The following is an 18,884-nucleotide window of genomic DNA, read 5'->3' as shown; positions in this document are numbered from 1 at the left end:
TGTGACAACAAAAACATAAAAGGAGGGAGAGTAAAGGTCTGAACCAGCATAAGGGAGTGGAGAAAGGAAGCATGCTGAAGAAAACGGAATACTCTAAATATGAAACTTTCTTTTACATAAACTTAATGGTAACCACACAAAAAAAATCTAGATCTGAAATATGTAACATAATAAAAGAAGAAACAGAGGGAAAAATCATAGAATACCACCCCATTGAAATAAAAGACAGCAACAAAAAGGCAAAGAAACAATGGAGACACAGTCTTACCAGAAAACTAAAGATAGAATGACAGGAAATCCTCATATATCAAAGATCACCCTAAATGTAAATGGACTGAACTCACCAATAAAAAGGCACAGAGTAGCAGATTGGATCAAAAAACTAAACCCAACCATATGCTGTCTCCAAGAGACACATCTCAGCTACAAGGACAAGCATAGACTCAAAGTGAAAGGGTGGAAATTGACACTCCAAGCAAATGGTACCCAGAGAAAATCAGGTGTAGCCATACTGATATCAGATGAAACAGACTTCAGGGTGAAAAAGGTAACAAGAGACAAAGATGGACATTTCATACTGATAAAGGGAACTATACAACAAGACATAGCAGTCATCAATATTTATGCCCCCAATCAGGAGAAACGAAATATACCAAACAACTACTAACAGAACTAAAGGGAGAAATTGACCAAAGCACAATTATAGTAGGGGACCAAAATACATCGACAGTTATGCATAGATCATCCAAAAAGAAAATAAATAATGAAATAGCAGCCCTAAATGACACATTAGATGATATGGAAATAATTGACATTTATAGAGCACTTCATCCTAAAACATCAGACTATACATTCTTTTCTAGTGTACATGGAACATTCTCAAAGACAGACCATATATAGGGACATAACACTAGCCTCAGCAAATTTAAAAATATCAAAATCATATCAAGGATATTCTCTGATCACAAGGCTTTGAAATTGGATATCAATGGCAAAAAAAAAAAAAAAAAAAAAAAAATGCACGAAAATCCCCAAAAAAGTGGAGATTAAATAACATGTTTTTAAAGAACAACTGGGTCAAAGGAGAAATAACAGGAGAGATCAAAAGATACATAGAAACAAAAGAGAATGAAAATATATTGTACCAAAATTTTGGTGATGCAGTGAAAGCAGTTTTAAGAGGGAAATTTATATCATTACAGGCCTATCTCAAGAAACAAGAAAAATCCCAGATAAATAATCTCACGTTACACCTTAAAGAACTAGAAAAAGAAGAACAAATAAAACCCAAAGTCAGCAGAAGAAAAGAAATAATAAAAATCAGAGCAGAACTAAATGAAGTAGAGAAAAAAAAGACAATAGAAAAAAATTAATGCGACGAAGAGCTGGTCTTTGAAAAGATTAACAAAATTGACAAACCCTTGGCTAGACTCACTAAGATAAAAAGAGAAAAGACACAAATAAACAAAATCAGAAATGAAAGGGGGGAAGTTTTCATGGATGCCAAGAAATACAAAGGATCATCCAAGAATACTATAAAGGACTATAAGCACCAAATTCAACAACCTGGAAGAGATGGACAAGTTCTTAGAAACATATAGCCTTCCTAGGCAGAATCACGAAGAATTGGAAAATCTAAATAGATTGATCACCAGTAAGGAAATCGAATCAGTCATCTGAAACTTTCCCAAAAGCAAAAGTCAGGGACCAGATGGCTTCACTAGTGAATTCTCCCAAACCTTCAAAGAGGATCTAATACCTGTCGTATTTAAATTCTTCCAAAAAACTAAATAAGACACAACACTCCCTAACTCATTTTACGAGGCCAATGTTACCCCGATACCAAAACCTGGTAAGGACAACACACAAAAAGAAAATTACAGACCAATATCTCTGATGAATACAGATGCAAAAATCCTAAACAAAATTCTAGCAAATTGAAAGCAACAATGCATTAAAAAGATTATACATCACAACCAAGTGAGGTTCACCCCAGGGGCACAAGGATGGTTCAATATATGCAAATCGATCAAAATAAAGGACAAAAATCATATGATTATATCAATTGATGAAGAAAAAATATTTGATGAGATACAACATCCATTTATGATTAATACACTTAATACAATAGGTGTAGAAGGAAAACATTAACATAATACAGGTCATATACGACAAACCCTCAACTAATACCATAATTAACGGTGAAAAACTGAAGCCCTTTGCTCTACGTTCAGGAACACGACAGGGCTGTCCCCTATCACCTCTGCTTTTCAACATAATGTTTTTCAACATTATGCTGAAAAGCAGAGCAATCAGGCAAGAGAAAGAAATAAAAGGCATCCAAATTGGGATTGAAGAAGTTAAACTGTCACATTTTGCAGATGACATGATGTTATTTATAGAAAACCCTAAAGATTCCACCAAAAAGCTACTAGAAACAATAAACAAATGCAGTAAAGTTGCTGGCTACAAAATCAACGTATAAAAGTACATTGCATTCCTATATACTAACAATGAAATATCAGAAAAAGAAAAACAAACAAACAAAAGCAATTCCTTTTGCAATTGCAACAAAAAGAATAAAATACCTAGGAATAAACTTAACCAAGGATGTGAAAGACCTATATACTGAAAACTATAAGACATTTTTTAAAAAAACTGAAGAAGACACAAAGAAATGGAAAGACATTCCGTGCTCATGGACTGGAAGAATCAACATAGTTAAAATGGCCATATTACCCAAAGCAATATACAGCTTTAATGCAATCCCCATCAAAATCCCAATAGCATTTTTAAAGAAATAGAACAAAAAATCATCACATTTGTACGGAACCACAAAAGACCCCAAATAACCAAAGCAAATCCTTAGAAAAAAGAACAATGCTGGAGGCATCACACTCCCTGACTTCAGCTTGTACTTCAGGGCAACAATAATTGAAACAGTATGGTATTGGCAGAAAAACAGACTGACCAATGGAATAGAATTGAGAACCCAGAACTAAACCCACATAAATATAGACAGATAAGTTTTGACAAAGAACCAAAAATCATACAATGGGAAAGGACAGCCTCTTCAATACATGGTGCTGGCAGAATTGGAAAGCCACGTGCAGGAATTTGTCACCATGTACCAAAATTAACTCAAAATGGGATCAAAGACCTAAACATAAGACCTGAAACAATAAACTGCATAGAAGAAAATATAGGTACTAAAGTTATGGACCTTGGGTTCAAAGAGCATTTTATGAATTTACCTCAAAGGCAAGGAAAGTGAAAGCTAAAATAAATGAATGGGACTATATCAAACTAAAAAGCTTCTGCTCAGCAAAAGAAACCATTAAAAAAATAAAGAGGCAACCAATGGAATGGGAGAAGATTTTTGTAAACAATGCCTCCAATAAGGTGCTAATATCCAAAATATATAAGGAATTCATACAACTCAACAACAAAAAAACAGACAATCCAATTAAAAAAATGGGCCGAGGACCTGGAGAGACATTTCTCCAAAGAGGACATACAAATGGCAAATAGATGTATGAAAAAATGCTCAACATCACTAATCATCAGAGAAATGCAAATAAAAACCACAATGAGATATCACCTCACCCCAGTTAGAATGGCTATCACCAACAAGACAAGTAATACCAAGTGTTGGAGAGGCTGTGGAGAAAAAGGAACCCTCATACACTGTTGGTGGGAATGCAGATTGGTTCAGCCGCTATGGAAGGCAGTGTGGAGCCTCCTCAAAAAATTCAAAACAGAATTACCCAGCAATAATTATACCCAGCATATGACCCAGCAATCCCTCTCCAGGGTATTTACCACCAAAATCTGAAAACATTTATCGATAAAGACATATGTGCTCCAATGTTCACTGCAGCTTTATTTACAGTGGCCAAGACATGGAAACAACCAAAGTGTCCTTAGACAGATGAATGGATAAAGAAGTTGTGGTATATATACACAATGGAATACTATTCAGTGGTAAGAAAAGATGAAATAATACCATTTGTGACAACATGGATGGATCTTGAGATTTTAATGCTAAGAGAAATAAGTCAGACAGAAAAAGGAAAGAACCATATGATTTCACTGAAATGTGGTATATAAAACCAAAAACAAAAGAACAAGCCAGGCGAATGAAGAAACAAAAACTCAGACGCAGGAAATAGTTTAGTGGTTACTAGAGAGTAAGGGGGGAAAGGAGTGGTAGATGAGGGTAAAGGGGATAAAATATATGGTGATGGAAGGAGAACTGACTCTGGGTGGTGAACACACAATGGGATTTATAGATAATGTATTACAGATTTGTACACCTGAAATCTATGTAACTTTGCTAACAATTGTCACCCTAATAATAAACTTTAATTAAAAACAAACAAACAAACAAATAAATAAATAAAGCAAGTAATTGCAAGATTACTCTACCCAGCAAGGTAGATCATTTAGATCAAAGGGATGAAAGGGAAGATAAAGAACTTCCCAGACAAGAAAAAGCAATAAGAATTCATCATCACCAAACCAGTATTACAAGGAATCTCAGAGGGTCTTCTTTAAACAGAAGAAAACATGAAAAAAATATGAATAATAAAATGGCAATAACTATATACCTAGTGATAATTACTTTAAATGTAAATGGATTAAATGGTCCAATCAAGAAGATGTAGGGTGGCTGAATGGAGAAGAAAACAAAACCCTTACATATGCTGCCTACAAGAGACTCATTTCAGATTGAAAGACACACTCAGACTAAAAGTAAAGGGATGGAAAAAGAAATTTTCTGCAAATGGAAATTTTCAAAAAACTGGGGTAGAGACACTTATACCGGACAAAATATACTTTAAAACAAAGGTTATAAAAAGGGACAAAGAAGGACATTTGATCTACAATAGCCAAGATATGGAAGCTACTCCAGTGCCCATCAATAGACGACTGAATAAAAAAATGTGATACATATATGCAATGGAATATTACTCTGCCATAAAATAGAATGAAATCTTGCCAGTTGTGACAACATGGATGGACCTAGAGGGCATTATGCTAAGTGAAATAAGTCAGACTGAGAAAGACAAATACCATATGATGTCATTTATAAGAGAACCTATAAAACAAAATAAATGCACAATGAAAACATTAAAACTTGTAGATTCAGAGAACAAACTGATAATTGTCAGATGGGAGAGGTGTTGGGGTGTGTGTGTGAAAAGGTGGAGGGATTAAGAAGTCATGGGGATGCTAAGTAGAGCATAGGGAATATAGCCAATAATACAATTAATGTATATGGTGCCAGGTAGGTACTAGACTTTTTGGGGGGAATCACTTCGTAAGTTATATGAATGTCTAACCACTGTATTGTACAACTGAAAGTAATGTAATATTGAATGTCAAGTGCAGTTGAAAAAAATTTTTTAAATTTTTAAAAAACTGACCCAAGAACCAATAACTGCCTGAAGAATTCCATAAAAAAAAAAAAAAAAAAAAAGTAACTCAGGGGCAGCCAGTTTGCTCAGTGGTTAGAGTGTGGTGCTCATAACACCAAGGTCGCCAGTTCGATTCCCACATGGACGAGGGAGAAACAACAGCTTAAGCTTGGAGCCGAGCTGCTGGTGGGTGGCCGGTTTGCGCAGTGGTTAGAGCACGGCGTGGGCCAGTGGCTGTGCCCTCCACAACTAGATTAAAAACGACTTGTCATGCAACTGATGGGTCCTAGAAAAACACACTGTTCCCCAATAAAAAAATTAAAACACAAAAAGCTCATATGATCTAATATATTTCTAGGCATTATAGAATGGGTAACAAGACATGGCACCTAAACCTAATTCATAAGGCAAGTTAATACATCATGGAATTTTCACAATAGGCCCAACCCACAATTATTAAATGAGAAATCCCGGGGCCGGCTATTCGAAATATGATCACCTGCAAGCTTGTTAGAAATGTAAAATCTCAAGCCTACTCCCGGAGCTACTGAATCAGAATCTGTATTTTAACAAGATCCTCCAGTGATGTTTGCACATTAAAGTCTGAGAAGTAATGGTGTAGGAATGGAATCTAGAATGTAGTGCTTGTTTTTTACAAAGCTCATCCAGTAGCTTAGTTTGGGAATCACTTTCTAATAAAACTACTGATACTTTTAATGATGACCCTGCATTATAAAGAAAAGTTTAAATTATGTTCAGAATACTGTTTGCTTTTAGTTTTTTTCTCCTTTTCTTTATTACCCTAACAACATTATAATACTAAAAGGTAAGGCAATTACTCACAACTACCTCCTTGACACATTAACAAGTTTTTTAAAAAATTGTCTTATGTATATGCACACACATTTTAAAAATGTTGTAATCAAATCATTAGACCACAACTTCGTACATGTATCTTCTGTTTATAAAGGGGAAAATGTAAAGTAAAAAAAAAAAAAATTTTAGAAAGCTCTGCATCCAAATGGATTAAAATAAAAGTGGGGGGGCTTAAAGTTACAAACTTTTGGTAAGTAGAAAACTCAGTTCAAAAACAAATGCTGAACATAAGATTTTATTCTAGACTGAAAGACAAGTAAAAATAAATGCAGGCTTTCTATCCTCAGCCGAGTATCAGTGACCTTTCAAAAGATGAAACTCTTGGCTCTGAGCCTTATGTTATTTCCTAAAGAGATAAAGAGCTACTGGTGATTTCCCAGACTGTATTCACAGCTCTTGAGTATGTAAGAAGATAATTCAAATAATAATAATAATAATAGCCATGTATCATTAGGCATTAATAAAAGCTAGGCATTATTAGAAGGAATTTACATTTATCAGCTCAGTTAATCCTTTTGATGACTCTGAGGCAGGTACTATTTTATTATCGTTTTACCAATGAAGAAACAAAGTCATGGAGGTTAAGTTATCTTGCCTAAGGTTACAAGTAGTGAAAGAGGGATGGGGGGAAGACAGGTTTAGAGCCCAGTCTTAACTTACTCTGCTATTAGAGCACTGTGTTAAAAAAGCAACATCGTTTTGATAAGAAGGCAAATGTGTGGAAAATGAAATCAAGAGTTAAAAAAAGAATTATAGTCAATCCATTTTCTATTACATCAAGGTGGAGATCAAAAATAGATAAAATAGTTATGCCTACACAGAAAGTTAGTGCTTTTAAAAATCAAGATATAAAAAAATAGGAAAGATTAAGTGGGGTTTCAAAAATATTTAGTAGCTAAATGAGTTTCTGAGTGGGAAAGTACATTTTAGAAGTAATTCTGTAAAAGTTAATAAAATTTTTATGTTCTATAAAAACATGAACTGTGTCTCTGAAGAACTTAGAATAGCAAAGAATAGGGATTAACCGTATTTCTCAATCAAAAACTTTCTATTTTGAGTAGAATCACAAAATATTAATTCCCAAAATTAGAAACACTACAAAGAATGAAGTCAGAAGCATGGCAGCGTGAGAGGTCCCTTGGTGTCTCCCCTTAAAGTTACAATAAGTTGAACAGCTAGAATTCAATGAAGGACTCCCTGCTCAATATACAAACACGTCTGAGAGATCCACACAATGAAACATGTGAAGGTGGGGGTAGTGCAGGGAAGGGGTAGAGCAGGGAAGGGGGGGAGTGCAGAGACCCGGCTGCAGACACAGCCTGGAGCTCACTGCGGGACTTGGGAGGGGAGGGATCTCGTTGCAAGGAGCGCTCTCTGCAGCCCCAGGAGCAGAGATGCAGAAGGAGCGTTTCTGCCTTAGTGGTCAGCAGACTGCGGCTGAGCCCAGCGGCTGAGCCCAGCGACCTGGGCAGAGACAGAGCACAGAGGTGTGACAGCTGTGTTCTGGTGGCCACCACTGCCACCAGAAAAACAAAGCCACAGCACCTGGCTGCTTCCCTCACTCTCCCAGAGCTAGCAGCGGCCCTGAAGAAGCTGTAGCAGTGGGTGCAGGGTTTATAGCGCACACTAGCTGCAGCTCTGCGAACTGGAGAGGCAGTAGCATTTCTCCCCTGTGACTAATCCCAGTGACAGAGGTGAAGATACAGAGGTGAGGCAGCTGAGGTCTGGGAGTCACCATTACTGGGAGGAGAACAAAGCCACGAACACACAAGCCAGCTCGCATCCCACCCAGCTCACCCATCCCAGCTGATCTCAGTGGGGCAGTGCAGCGCTGCTGGCAGCATTTCTGGGATTTCACAGGCTCAGAACCCCATCGTCTACCACATTCCCCCACGGGGATCGTGCCCTGAGACCAAGGCGACCTGGTCGCAGAGGAGATGCCCATCTCTTCAAGGAATACTGGGCATTTTTCACTGCCCCACAGGGATCTGAGAAGCCAAAGCAGTGCAAGAGAAAATAAAAAACTTGTGCTTTAGTGCCACCTACTGGAAAACAAGAGAAAGACCTTTTTAAAAACACTAAATAGAGAAGTATCACTCTAAAAAAAAAGCGGAGTTCATTTCCATAAATGCCTAGGCAAAGGAGTAATCCACCAAATATCACGAATAACCAAGGTAACAAGGCAGCTCAGAAGAAAAATGAAAACTCTCCAGAAAATAAACTTAAAGACATGGAAATATGTGATTTAAATGACAGAGAATTCAAGATTGCAGTTCTCAAAAAGCTCAACAAGAGAACTGACAGGCAGTTTAATGAACTCAAAAATAAAAGCAACAAACAAAGGAGTACTTTACCAAAGAGACTGAAACTTAAATAAAAATCAAAGAGAAATTCTGGAGCTGAAGAACTCAATAAAAAAATGAATGAACGAGCAAGCTTAGGAAATAGAGCTGACCAGATGGAGAAAAGAATTAGTGGTATCGAAGATAGAAATCCAGAAATGATGCAGATGGAAGAAGAGACTTAAGAGTAGATACACAAGACATAAAACTTATATGCTATGGCTTTTGTACACTGAAGTGCATTTACATTTATTCAGAAAAACTTACAAATGGCCACTCGAAATGGATGGAATTTTTTAAAATTATAGAATAATTTTACATAAATTAGAAATCACTGAGTATATGTTTTATTTGGTTGAAACAAATAAGTTATTTGTAGAATAATATACAGTTCATTTTACTTAAATCTCATCTATAATCTTGATTATTAAAAATTAGTACCTTGCACTTTTCGACTTCTTCCTCAATTTTCTCAACAATAGCGGCATCCAGAATTTGTAAATCACAAGAAGAACGAGACAAAGTACTGACAGGATGTCCCTTTAGCCAAGTAATAATTTCTTGAACTTTCTCAGCACTACATTAAAAATAATAATTTTTTAACATTGATTAAAACTTTCTGAGGGCTTATATAAAAGGCCTGATATAAACTTTCTGAGGGCTACAAAGTATAAAAGACATTAAGTATATAATTAATAATTAATCACTATACTTAATTGGGACTAATTCTAAATTTAATATAAACATGTACATGTTTCTTCTCAATAATTTTTTTAAAATCACAAAAATTAGTTTAAAAGAGCTTTACTAATATAAATGAAATTTAAAAGTTGTATTAAGGTCTTAAAGCAAAAACAAAACAATATAAAACCCTCCCCCAAAAAGTAAAATAAGCTCTTGATAAACTACTATACCTTTCACTGGAACCACTAGGTGAGCTATGAGGCTACCAACGCCACAGATTTTGCTTACCCATTCTCATTTTCTCCAGGCCAAATGTCATCTTCATAGAACACATCCTCTTGGCTATTTTTGGCTATATAACAAAATAGTTCTGGAGCTCTAGCCAAACAAACAAACAAACAAAAATATTTCTTTAAAAAATATAAATGGCTAACTTCATATAAACTTCCTATCAAATAATTTTGTATTCTAAGGGAACATAAAATATATAGAGGACTGATTATTATACACAGAATATTCATAAGGGATAGAGACTAAAGTATTTGTAAGTATTCATAGGCCCTCAAAAAACTCTCAGTAGCTGAGGGAGAAATGATTCCATTTATAAACTATAATAAGCTTTAATTACTTATAAACTTCAATTACTGACTCGATCCCTCTTAGATCATAATGACAGGTGATAAATGGACAAAAATAGTATCTATAGGTTAATTTTCTAATTTTCACAACAAAGCTGGAGCACTCCACAATAAAGCAAATTACAGTTTCTTCTGATATTCTTCAAAACTCCATTGCTTCCTTTATAGAGCAGGACTTTCACATACACATAGCAGATTGAATATATTTGCTATTATTGTTCCCTTTTCAACCCACTAAAAGAACAGTAAAGCATGAAAAAGGGCACAGACCTAGAAAGACAGATGAGGAGAGAAACAGAAAATCTGATAGCATATATGAGTTGTTAACAAAATTTTAGAAACTGGAAACTGGATGGGTAAGTATTAACTATTTGACAGATAGAAATAAGCTGCACCCTAAGCCACAAGTGTGGGAAGTTAACAAGAAGCAAGTTGATTTGAACTGTGAAAGTCTGCCAAAGCTCAGGAATTACGGGCTCCAAGTCATTTTAATGCTATAGCATGGGGTGAGGTTTAGTAGGTTTTTCATTTGAAAATTCTGTGTCATAAGCAGTTAGACAGTCATGTGAATACTCATCTTCCACCCCAGCATAAGAGCTTTAATTTACATTTTTTGGGTAGGTTAACAGGGATGCTCTAGCCTTGGGTATAGCAGGCACAGCTAGTTGGGTTTGTGGGTGGAATGTGAGGAGGAGGGAGCCATACTGAAAAAAGGGGATTAAGGAAATTGTTACCATTGTAACTAGTATACAATGTGCCACTAGGAAGCAGGCTAGGAAGTACAGGAAGCAGACTCTGAGATGGAGATAAGCATACAGGAAGTCTGTTAGTGAGTTCTTTGCAATCAATACCCATGGAAGGAAAGGGGAAAAGGAAGGAAGCAGAAATGGGCACAGGGAGAAGTTGGGCTGTGCTTTATTCTTAATGAACGGCTTGGCCTGTACCATAGAGATCTCAAATTGGGAGGGCCCTTCAGGCTTGTCCTGAACTGGAGCAATGTCGGCTGGTGGCCTTTGCACTTTGTTGATCAGGTATTGGACCTGTGGCTGTTGTGGGAAGGGCTATATCTTTAGTGAGGCAGTTCTCTTCTGCTAGACAAATCCTGAAGAGAGTTCACAGCTGAACTCCTGACAACATTCCTGCTGCCAAGGGAACACGGTCCTTCAGGCCCGAAGAGAGATCTGGGGTAGTATCACAGTGTCCACCACGTAATGAGACCCCTTTTTCCTGGTTAATTTACAGAACACTGGAAGTCAGTTTTGTTCTCCACATCTGTCCTCCACAGAAAAGCTGGAGGATACCTCTCTTGGAAAATTAGCCAGCCTCAAGGGAAAGATATACATACAGGTCGTGCTATTTGGAGGTGCTCTGCAGAAATAGCTAAGTCCCACTAGATAAACCCCACTAAATTTCTAATCAGCTTTTTAGTGCCTCACTCTTAAATATGATTGGACACAAAAGAACCACCAAACAGGTAAAAAAAAATACTTAACGTAGAAAGGGAGAGCAAATCAAACAGATAAAAAAAGAGCAATTTGGAGAAAACAGAAAATATAGAGAAAGAAAAAAATCTAGAATTACTATGTTCAGAAAAATAAAAAGATATTCCACTCATTAAAAGAATAAGATGCTATAAAAAAGGAATTCCAGAGAATAAAGACACACTTTTAAATTAAAATGATTAAATTAAATAGAAATTTAAAAGTCATGTACCGTGTTTCCTTGAAAATAAGACCGAGTCGGACAATCAGCTCTAATGCGCCTTTTGGGGCAAAAATTGATATAAGACCCAGTTAAAACTGGGTCTTATAGTAAAATAAGACCGGGTCGTATATTAATTTTTGCTCCAAAAGACGCATTAGAGCTGATTGTCCGGCTAGGTCTTATTTTTGGCGAAACATGGTAAGATGAAGTTGAAGAAATCTCCCACAGAGAACAGAAGAGGAACAATATAGGAAGTGGATGAGAAGACGTAAGACAATTAAGAGGATTAAACCAGAAGGTCTAACATCGAACATCTAGAATCCCAGAAAAAGAAAACAGAAACAATGGTGAGGAGGAAATTATCAAAGAAATAACACAAGAAAGTTTCTCAGAATGAAAGGGTATCAGTTTCAAGTCTGAAAGGGCTGAATAGCAAAAGGAAAAAGATCCATACGAAGGCACACATTATTAAACAGCATTGGTAAAGGGAAAATTCTAGAAACATTTCAGAAAATGAAAGTAAATCACATTCAAAATTCAGAATCAGAATGGCACAGAACTCTCACCAGGAAAGGAAATAAGAGACTAGAGAAAGGAAAATAATCTCCAATCTACACCCATACAAGCTATCAATCAAGTGTTAGGGAAGAATATTTCAGACGTGCAAGCTTCCTCAGGAAGCTACTGGAGTTTAAATACTCCATCAAGATAGGGACATAAACCAGAGAGAGTAAGGCATGCAAGCCAGGAAGTGAAGGAATCCCACATAGGAGAACAGTGAAGGGAATTCCTGGGATGGTAATAAAGGGAAACTCTAGAATGAGAGTTGTTCAACAGCCCTAAAAAACAATTAGTTCACACTGAAGCAGGAAAACAGAAAGTTTCACAGGGACGTCTACAAGAAGAAAATGGAACTGAGATCAACTGATCTGTTGGACCATATTAAGTTTTCCACCTATGGCAGAGTTTACAGCTGAATTAGTTATGTGATCAAATGAATAAACAAGAGAGGGAAAACAAAAATGTGTACAAGAAAGGAAATGGAATTACAATACCCTACAAGGTCCACCTGTGACCATTTACATTATCTTAATCAAGTAAACCTTAAACACATATTTAATTCAAAATTACATATTGTGATAAAACTACAGTGAGGGGGAAATGTGTGTATAGGGAGGTGAAGGAATAGGGAGTGGGGGCTGTAGAAGGGAGCTAAAACTTCATCTTTCATGGTAGGAAATCAATACACACGTAAAGTTGAAAAGTCAAGAAAAGGGAGTCTAAATATGGCATTTTAAAGAAATATGGAAGTGAATGGAAAAAATAATCTAAATTTTCAGATAGTAGTATGGGACTGAATTGTGTTCCTCTCCCAAAAACACACTGAAGTCACCTAACTCCCAGTACCTCAGAAGGTGACTTTATTTGGAAACAGGGGTTTTTATAGAAGTAATCAAATTAAAATGAGGTCATCAGGATGAGCCCTAATCCCGTATGACTAGAGTCCTTATAAAAAGGAGAAACTTGGACCTGGAGCTAGACACACAGAGGAAAGATGCTGTGAAGACACACATCAGGTGGAGCTGGAGGACTGGGGTGGTGTATCTACAAGTAAAGGAATGAACGCAGGAGGCTCTACGAAGCGAGGACCGAGAGCTGTAACAGTTCCCCCCCTAGCACCTTTACTGGCAGCGTGGCCCTGCCAACACCTTGATTTTGGACTTCTGGTTTCCAGAACTGTGAGATAACAAATTTATGTCTTTTAAGCCCCCAGTTTGTGGTACTCTGTTATGGCAGCCCTAATAAACTAATATAGGGATACTCAAATATGAGAAGGATAGAAATCAGTGGAACAATGGAAAGAACATACAACTGAATCAGAAGTAAAGATCTTTCCTGTAAATCTTGGTCACTGAGTAAATCAGTTACCCTTGGTACTCAGTTTTCTTATTTTCATAATGAGGAGTTGAGATTTGTGATTTCTTAGACCATTTCAGCAATAAAATTCAATTCTAGGATAGTAATCTACCATCAGGCTGGAATTTTAAGACTCAGGAAAACCCATCGTGCCAACAGTTGTTTTGTTTACCCAAAACAATCCTCTTACTGCTGACACAGACTTGTAGAGTAGTGAATAATTTATGATAGCAAGCTTAGGAAAATTTTAATTAAAACGAGGCCAATTCTCATCATCCTTTTTCATTTTAAATAATATAAGGACAGTATTTTTCCACTCTATTTGAGCTAATGGCTATGAGGCTCCACGACACACATTAAGTTTATATGTTAACACAGGTCACGTTTTACTAAAGGAAACACTGTTTTTCTCTAACACAGAGATCAGCAAGGCAGAATTAATGTTGTACTCCGAAACTGGATGCCCAGCAGGGTCTCATTTGGCACTCACCTCTCTAGGTACTCCGCCAGAAGCTGCTCCGCGGCAGATGAGTACATCCACTCACTGCCAACCTTCTTAGTGTATCCAGGTACTTCCTCGTTTTTTTTGTTGAATTTGAGATTCAAACCCACATTTGCTTTATGGTCTCCATGAGGGCTGAATTTAAACCACACACAAAAGTTTTAAAATTTTGTTCAAAGAATAAGAAGGTTTGCTTTCAATTCTTAGGAAAGCTTAGTTTTGATTGTTCTTCTATTTTAGTTATCATGGTTATTTCCAAAGTAGCAGTAATTGAAAAACTAGAGGAAAGGCTTCAAAACCCAAGTTAATGAAGCTTAACAGAGTTAATGTAGGTTATGTAATGAGACAGGAGAATGAAATAAGAAAATGCAGAGAAATATATTATTGAGATTCACACACACCTTGATACCTTTTTTCAAGGTTCAATTTGTTAGCTGCTAAAAATAAGAACTGTCTTTCCAACCACCTAAAACATATGCCATTTAGATGACAGATCACCATCAGAGGAATTTATGCATAATACTTAAGGAAAAGTCAGAGCAATTAATAAGAGAAAATAAATACTGAAATATTGACCATTTTATCTTTATCACTTAATTTTTTCTGACACTTTAAGTAAATTTCTTTAACATAAACTTACTTTCTCCTAGATCCTCTTCCAATAAAAATACTTCCTGTAAACCTTGAAACAAGGTATCCACTCACTCCAAGGCGACTGGCCAACACATATCCTGGGTTGTACTTTATAGAATATTTCTTTAAATATAAAAACAAAAAGGTCAATTATGGAAATATGAAGCATTAAATGTTATTTCTTTACCTGTAAAATCTGGAGATAACCAACATGATTAACCACTGGTTGTGGCAATATAAGAATTCTCAAAAGTGATCCATTCTCACTTTTTTTTGAAAGGCTCTGTAGGCAGAATTTTTCTGTTCCTCCCCCGTCTTAAAGGACAGAATTCCCAAGGAAGGGTGAAGGGAGGAGGAAATACACAGTTTGTGAAACTGTCTTAAGGAACAAACTGTATTGTAAGTACTAAATGGCAAACTCTGCAGGCAACAACTATATTTTTTTAAATTAATTTTCATACTCTAAGTAGGGTAAAGTACCTGGGACAAAAGGAGGCCTTGATAATTATTACATTGAACAAAAACATGAGTATATCATCAAAATAGTTGCTATTGAGGAAAAGTAAAAGTATCCTTTATATATGGATATAAGTAATACTCGTTTCCCCTAATATTTACTATCACATGAAAGTAACAAGTAGATATAATCTTGTAATTAATACAGTCAATGAAATGTAACCTTAATTTGTATACTTAAGGGAAGAAACTATGAAGACTGTCAGATTTTTTTTAAATTTAAAAATATAATTTTTAACCAGGAAGCAAATTACTCACAAATTCAGTACCAACCAGGGTAAGCTACAATATACTTCTAACATAATGTACCTAATAATAACACATACTTATTTTATATGGATTTCATATACTATTTCATATGAATGAATATATAAATATACTATATTTATGTAAATTATAGAGTACTCCTTTTGAGAAATCTTGGGTTGTGGTATAATTAAAAGTTAATTAAAATCACACAAATACCCTAGAAAACGTAAACTAAACAGCTGAGAATGTTGAGGTAAAGAAAGAAGACTTGAGTAAAAGTTAAAGAAGGTATGTAAAGAGAAAATAAGTACCCTGGAGAAGGCACGCCCAGCAACACTGACCACTAGAATGCAGGCTCTTTCAGATCTAGAAAAAGCCAGGGATCTAGAAAAAATCCAAGTGCTTCTACCTCCACTGACTCCCAGAACAGAGCTCCAACCTCTTTATCGAATGGGCCCCTCTCCTGGTTTCCTGACTGCTTTCTGAATTCTTCCTCCAAAAGAAACCTGATGGTAAGATCCTAGGGACTTGTCTGCCTTCCATAAAGTTTCCTCATGAGTATGCTGACGCCCAACGCCTTAAATTCATTTCACAGGATATAAACCTTTAGATTTTATCATTAGAAAAAATAAAAGTGTTAAGTAGCAACTGCTGGGTGCTTGTGAATTAATTTTAGTCAAGTTAATTATCCAATCCGTCAATAAGAACAAATAACAGATATCAGGATCCTCTCCCTATTTTAACAGGGAAAAATAAAAGATGGCCAGTGAACATCTTTGGAGAAAAACATCCTGAAAAAGAATGCTGTGACCTTAAATGCAGTTTCACAATTTTCTCTAGAGATTGTTCATCTTGAGCTGGGTAGTGACATATAACCTGTGCAGGAAGGTCATCTGTCACTTGTAACTAAAAATTCAGGCTTTGATTAATTATGAAAGGTTAAAAAAATCTAAGTCTATTCCCAGAGGGTATGCTAATCAACTGCCACTTGTAAGCTTGTACATAGTAACCCATGATAACCATTATTGATAATGGGATTTCAGTGATTTCTCCCCTCCAAAGATCTGCATGAAGTTTTGAGCAGATTCCACACTTATTTTTAAATAATATTTGATGCAACTGTGAGTGAATGTAATCAGTATTAAATAAAGTATTTGCAATAAATTCAAAGGAAGTGGCAAAAATATCCTTCCAATATTCTTAAAGTTCATCAATTCTAAGTTAAACACTACGGGCTGTAGTACTCACATGCTGGTTCTGTATTAAAACGTCGAGATTGGGCTCACACGGAATGCTGAAAACCACACGGATCCTACCTTCTGCAATCACGTCCCCTGAATCCTGAACCTGAGAGGGAAAAAAGAAATCACAGTATGTTTTAGTCTCTTTCACTACATTTATTTACTTATTTTTGTAATTATTTGAATAGTGTTTATTATTTCTGAAATACAGTAAGTCAAAGTTGGATTGTGGAAATTCTCTGGGAATTTGTAAGTTAATGTGATTATATTATAAATTGGAGATATTGTACCTTGCTTTAATAGCTGTTAACCAGCCTTTTAAAAAAATAATAACTTTCTATTATTTGCAAACACTTTTAAATTACCAAAAAGTTTTAAAACTAAAAACAAGCCGAGGAACACTTGAAAAACACTTACCCAGAATTGCGTGTAAAAATGTTAACATTTCACTCCATTGCTTTAACATTTGGGTTCTGTATGTGTATTTACACATACATAATTTTTCTGTGAGGGTATATTACATATATCGTGTCCCTTACCCCTAAATATTTCAATGTATATTTCCTAAGAAGAAGGATATTTTAGTATATAATCACAGTACAGTTAAGTACGAAATTCACATTGATAAAATACTTTCATCTAAACTACTATCCATGTCAGTTGACCTAAAAAGTGTCATTATAGCCAACTCTTCTGTCCCTCTACTGAGGGATCTAGGCTGTGATCAGACACTGCATTTAGTTGTCATGTCTCCTTAGCCTCCTTTCACCTAGAGTCTATCCAGAGCTTTTCTTTGTCTTTCATAACATTGACATTTTTAAGAATATAGTTCATTCTTCCCTCTCCACCCTGCCTTAAAAAACAGAGTTATTCATTTTGGATTTATCTGATGCTTGCTTGTGATTAGGTTAAGGTTATATATTCTGAGCCAGAATAGCACGTAGGTGACGTGTGCTTCTTAGGGCATCACATCTGTAGGTGTGTGGTGTTCATTTGTCCTTCACTGTAATACTAATTTTGATCATACCATCAAAATGCTGCTCAATTTCTTCACTGTACAATTACAGTTATTTGTTTCCCTTATAACTAATAAATAGTTTGTGGGGAAACATTTTCTAAGACCATGAAAATTTCCTGCTCCTAATCCAAAATTCCCCCTCGATTTGCTTCCACTGATGACTGTAGCCTGATTCAATCTTTTATCATAATAGTTGTAAAATGATGGCTTTCCACCTGCAGTGCTCTGCACATTTACCCTTGACATAATACCGTAAGAGCCCATCCCTGCCATATATATATATATATGCGCACACACACATATGCACCCCCATACATACATATACACACATACATGGGTATTTTAGAAATCATGAGTTCACATTAATACCTGCAAATTCTAATGTGAACCCACAGGTTCTTTCTTGCATTCTCCCATTCCATATTTCAATGTACCTTTTTCTATGTAAGAACTGGAGTTCCCCAAAACATCAACACATTTACAAATAAATCAACCCAATAATACATCTAAAATAATTACAAAATTGCTTCATCCACACTCCACAATAAACAAACTACTAAAAAACAGATCAGGATTTCAATTATTTTTCCCTCACCTCCTGACCCCAATCTGCTCAAGACTAAAGATAGATAGCCAAATACTATGTTCATTAGTTAGATGAGTGGATTCTTTCTTATTTTTCCCTTTTAGTATTACATTTTATTTTGCATCTATATGAAGGGGAGTTAAAGAATTATATTATTAGAACTTCAAACCAAATAGAAATTTAATTAGACACAATAACAGGAACTAACTTCTCCAGTACAGCCATAATAGGGGGTTCCCAGCATAAAGACCAGACTTCTAGGAGGAAACAAGTCATCCAATGTTTTGATATTGGAGAAACGGGAGTCAAAAGCTTGAATGTCCTATATAGAATGAAATATAAAAGTCAATCATCATAGTCAAAACTGCTATAGATTGCAATCAAGTTTTTTCCTATGGGATTATGAATGCTGTCTGCAAATGTCACATGTAAAGATTTTCTACATAACAGTACTACTAGCTAAAATTTATTGACTTTTTATATGCCAGATACTCTTCTAGGTACTTCACACATTTATGAGTTAATCTTGAAGACAACCCTCTGGGCAGAGACCATTAT

General features: G+C 35.8%; 1 protein-coding gene across 3 annotated transcripts in view; it reads right to left on the bottom strand.

Annotated features, from left to right (window-relative positions):
* The window catches only part of XRN1 (5'-3' exoribonuclease 1), a 162,350-nt gene that overhangs the window by 74,937 nt on the left and 68,529 nt on the right, over positions 1-18,884 (bottom strand). For all 3 annotated transcript variants that reach the window (XM_019753579.2, XM_019753581.2, XM_019753580.2), the window contains exons 22-27: positions 18,535-18,648; positions 16,730-16,828; positions 14,724-14,839; positions 14,072-14,218; positions 9,611-9,700; positions 9,080-9,215 (exon numbers count right to left, since the gene is read on the bottom strand). In XM_019753579.2, the coding sequence (XP_019609138.2) occupies positions 9,080-9,215; positions 9,611-9,700; positions 14,072-14,218; positions 14,724-14,839; positions 16,730-16,828; positions 18,535-18,648 (702 nt within the window). The remainder of the gene's footprint in view (positions 1-9,079; positions 9,216-9,610; positions 9,701-14,071; positions 14,219-14,723; positions 14,840-16,729; positions 16,829-18,534; positions 18,649-18,884) is intronic.

The sequence above is a fragment of the Rhinolophus sinicus genome, linkage group LG01, assembly GCF_036562045.2.
Source record: "Rhinolophus sinicus isolate RSC01 linkage group LG01, ASM3656204v1, whole genome shotgun sequence".
NCBI classification, from domain to species: Eukaryota; Metazoa; Chordata; class Mammalia; order Chiroptera; family Rhinolophidae; genus Rhinolophus; species Rhinolophus sinicus.
The sequence above is the reverse complement of the archived record's forward strand: the minus strand, read 5'-3'. Positions and strand labels throughout refer to the sequence as shown.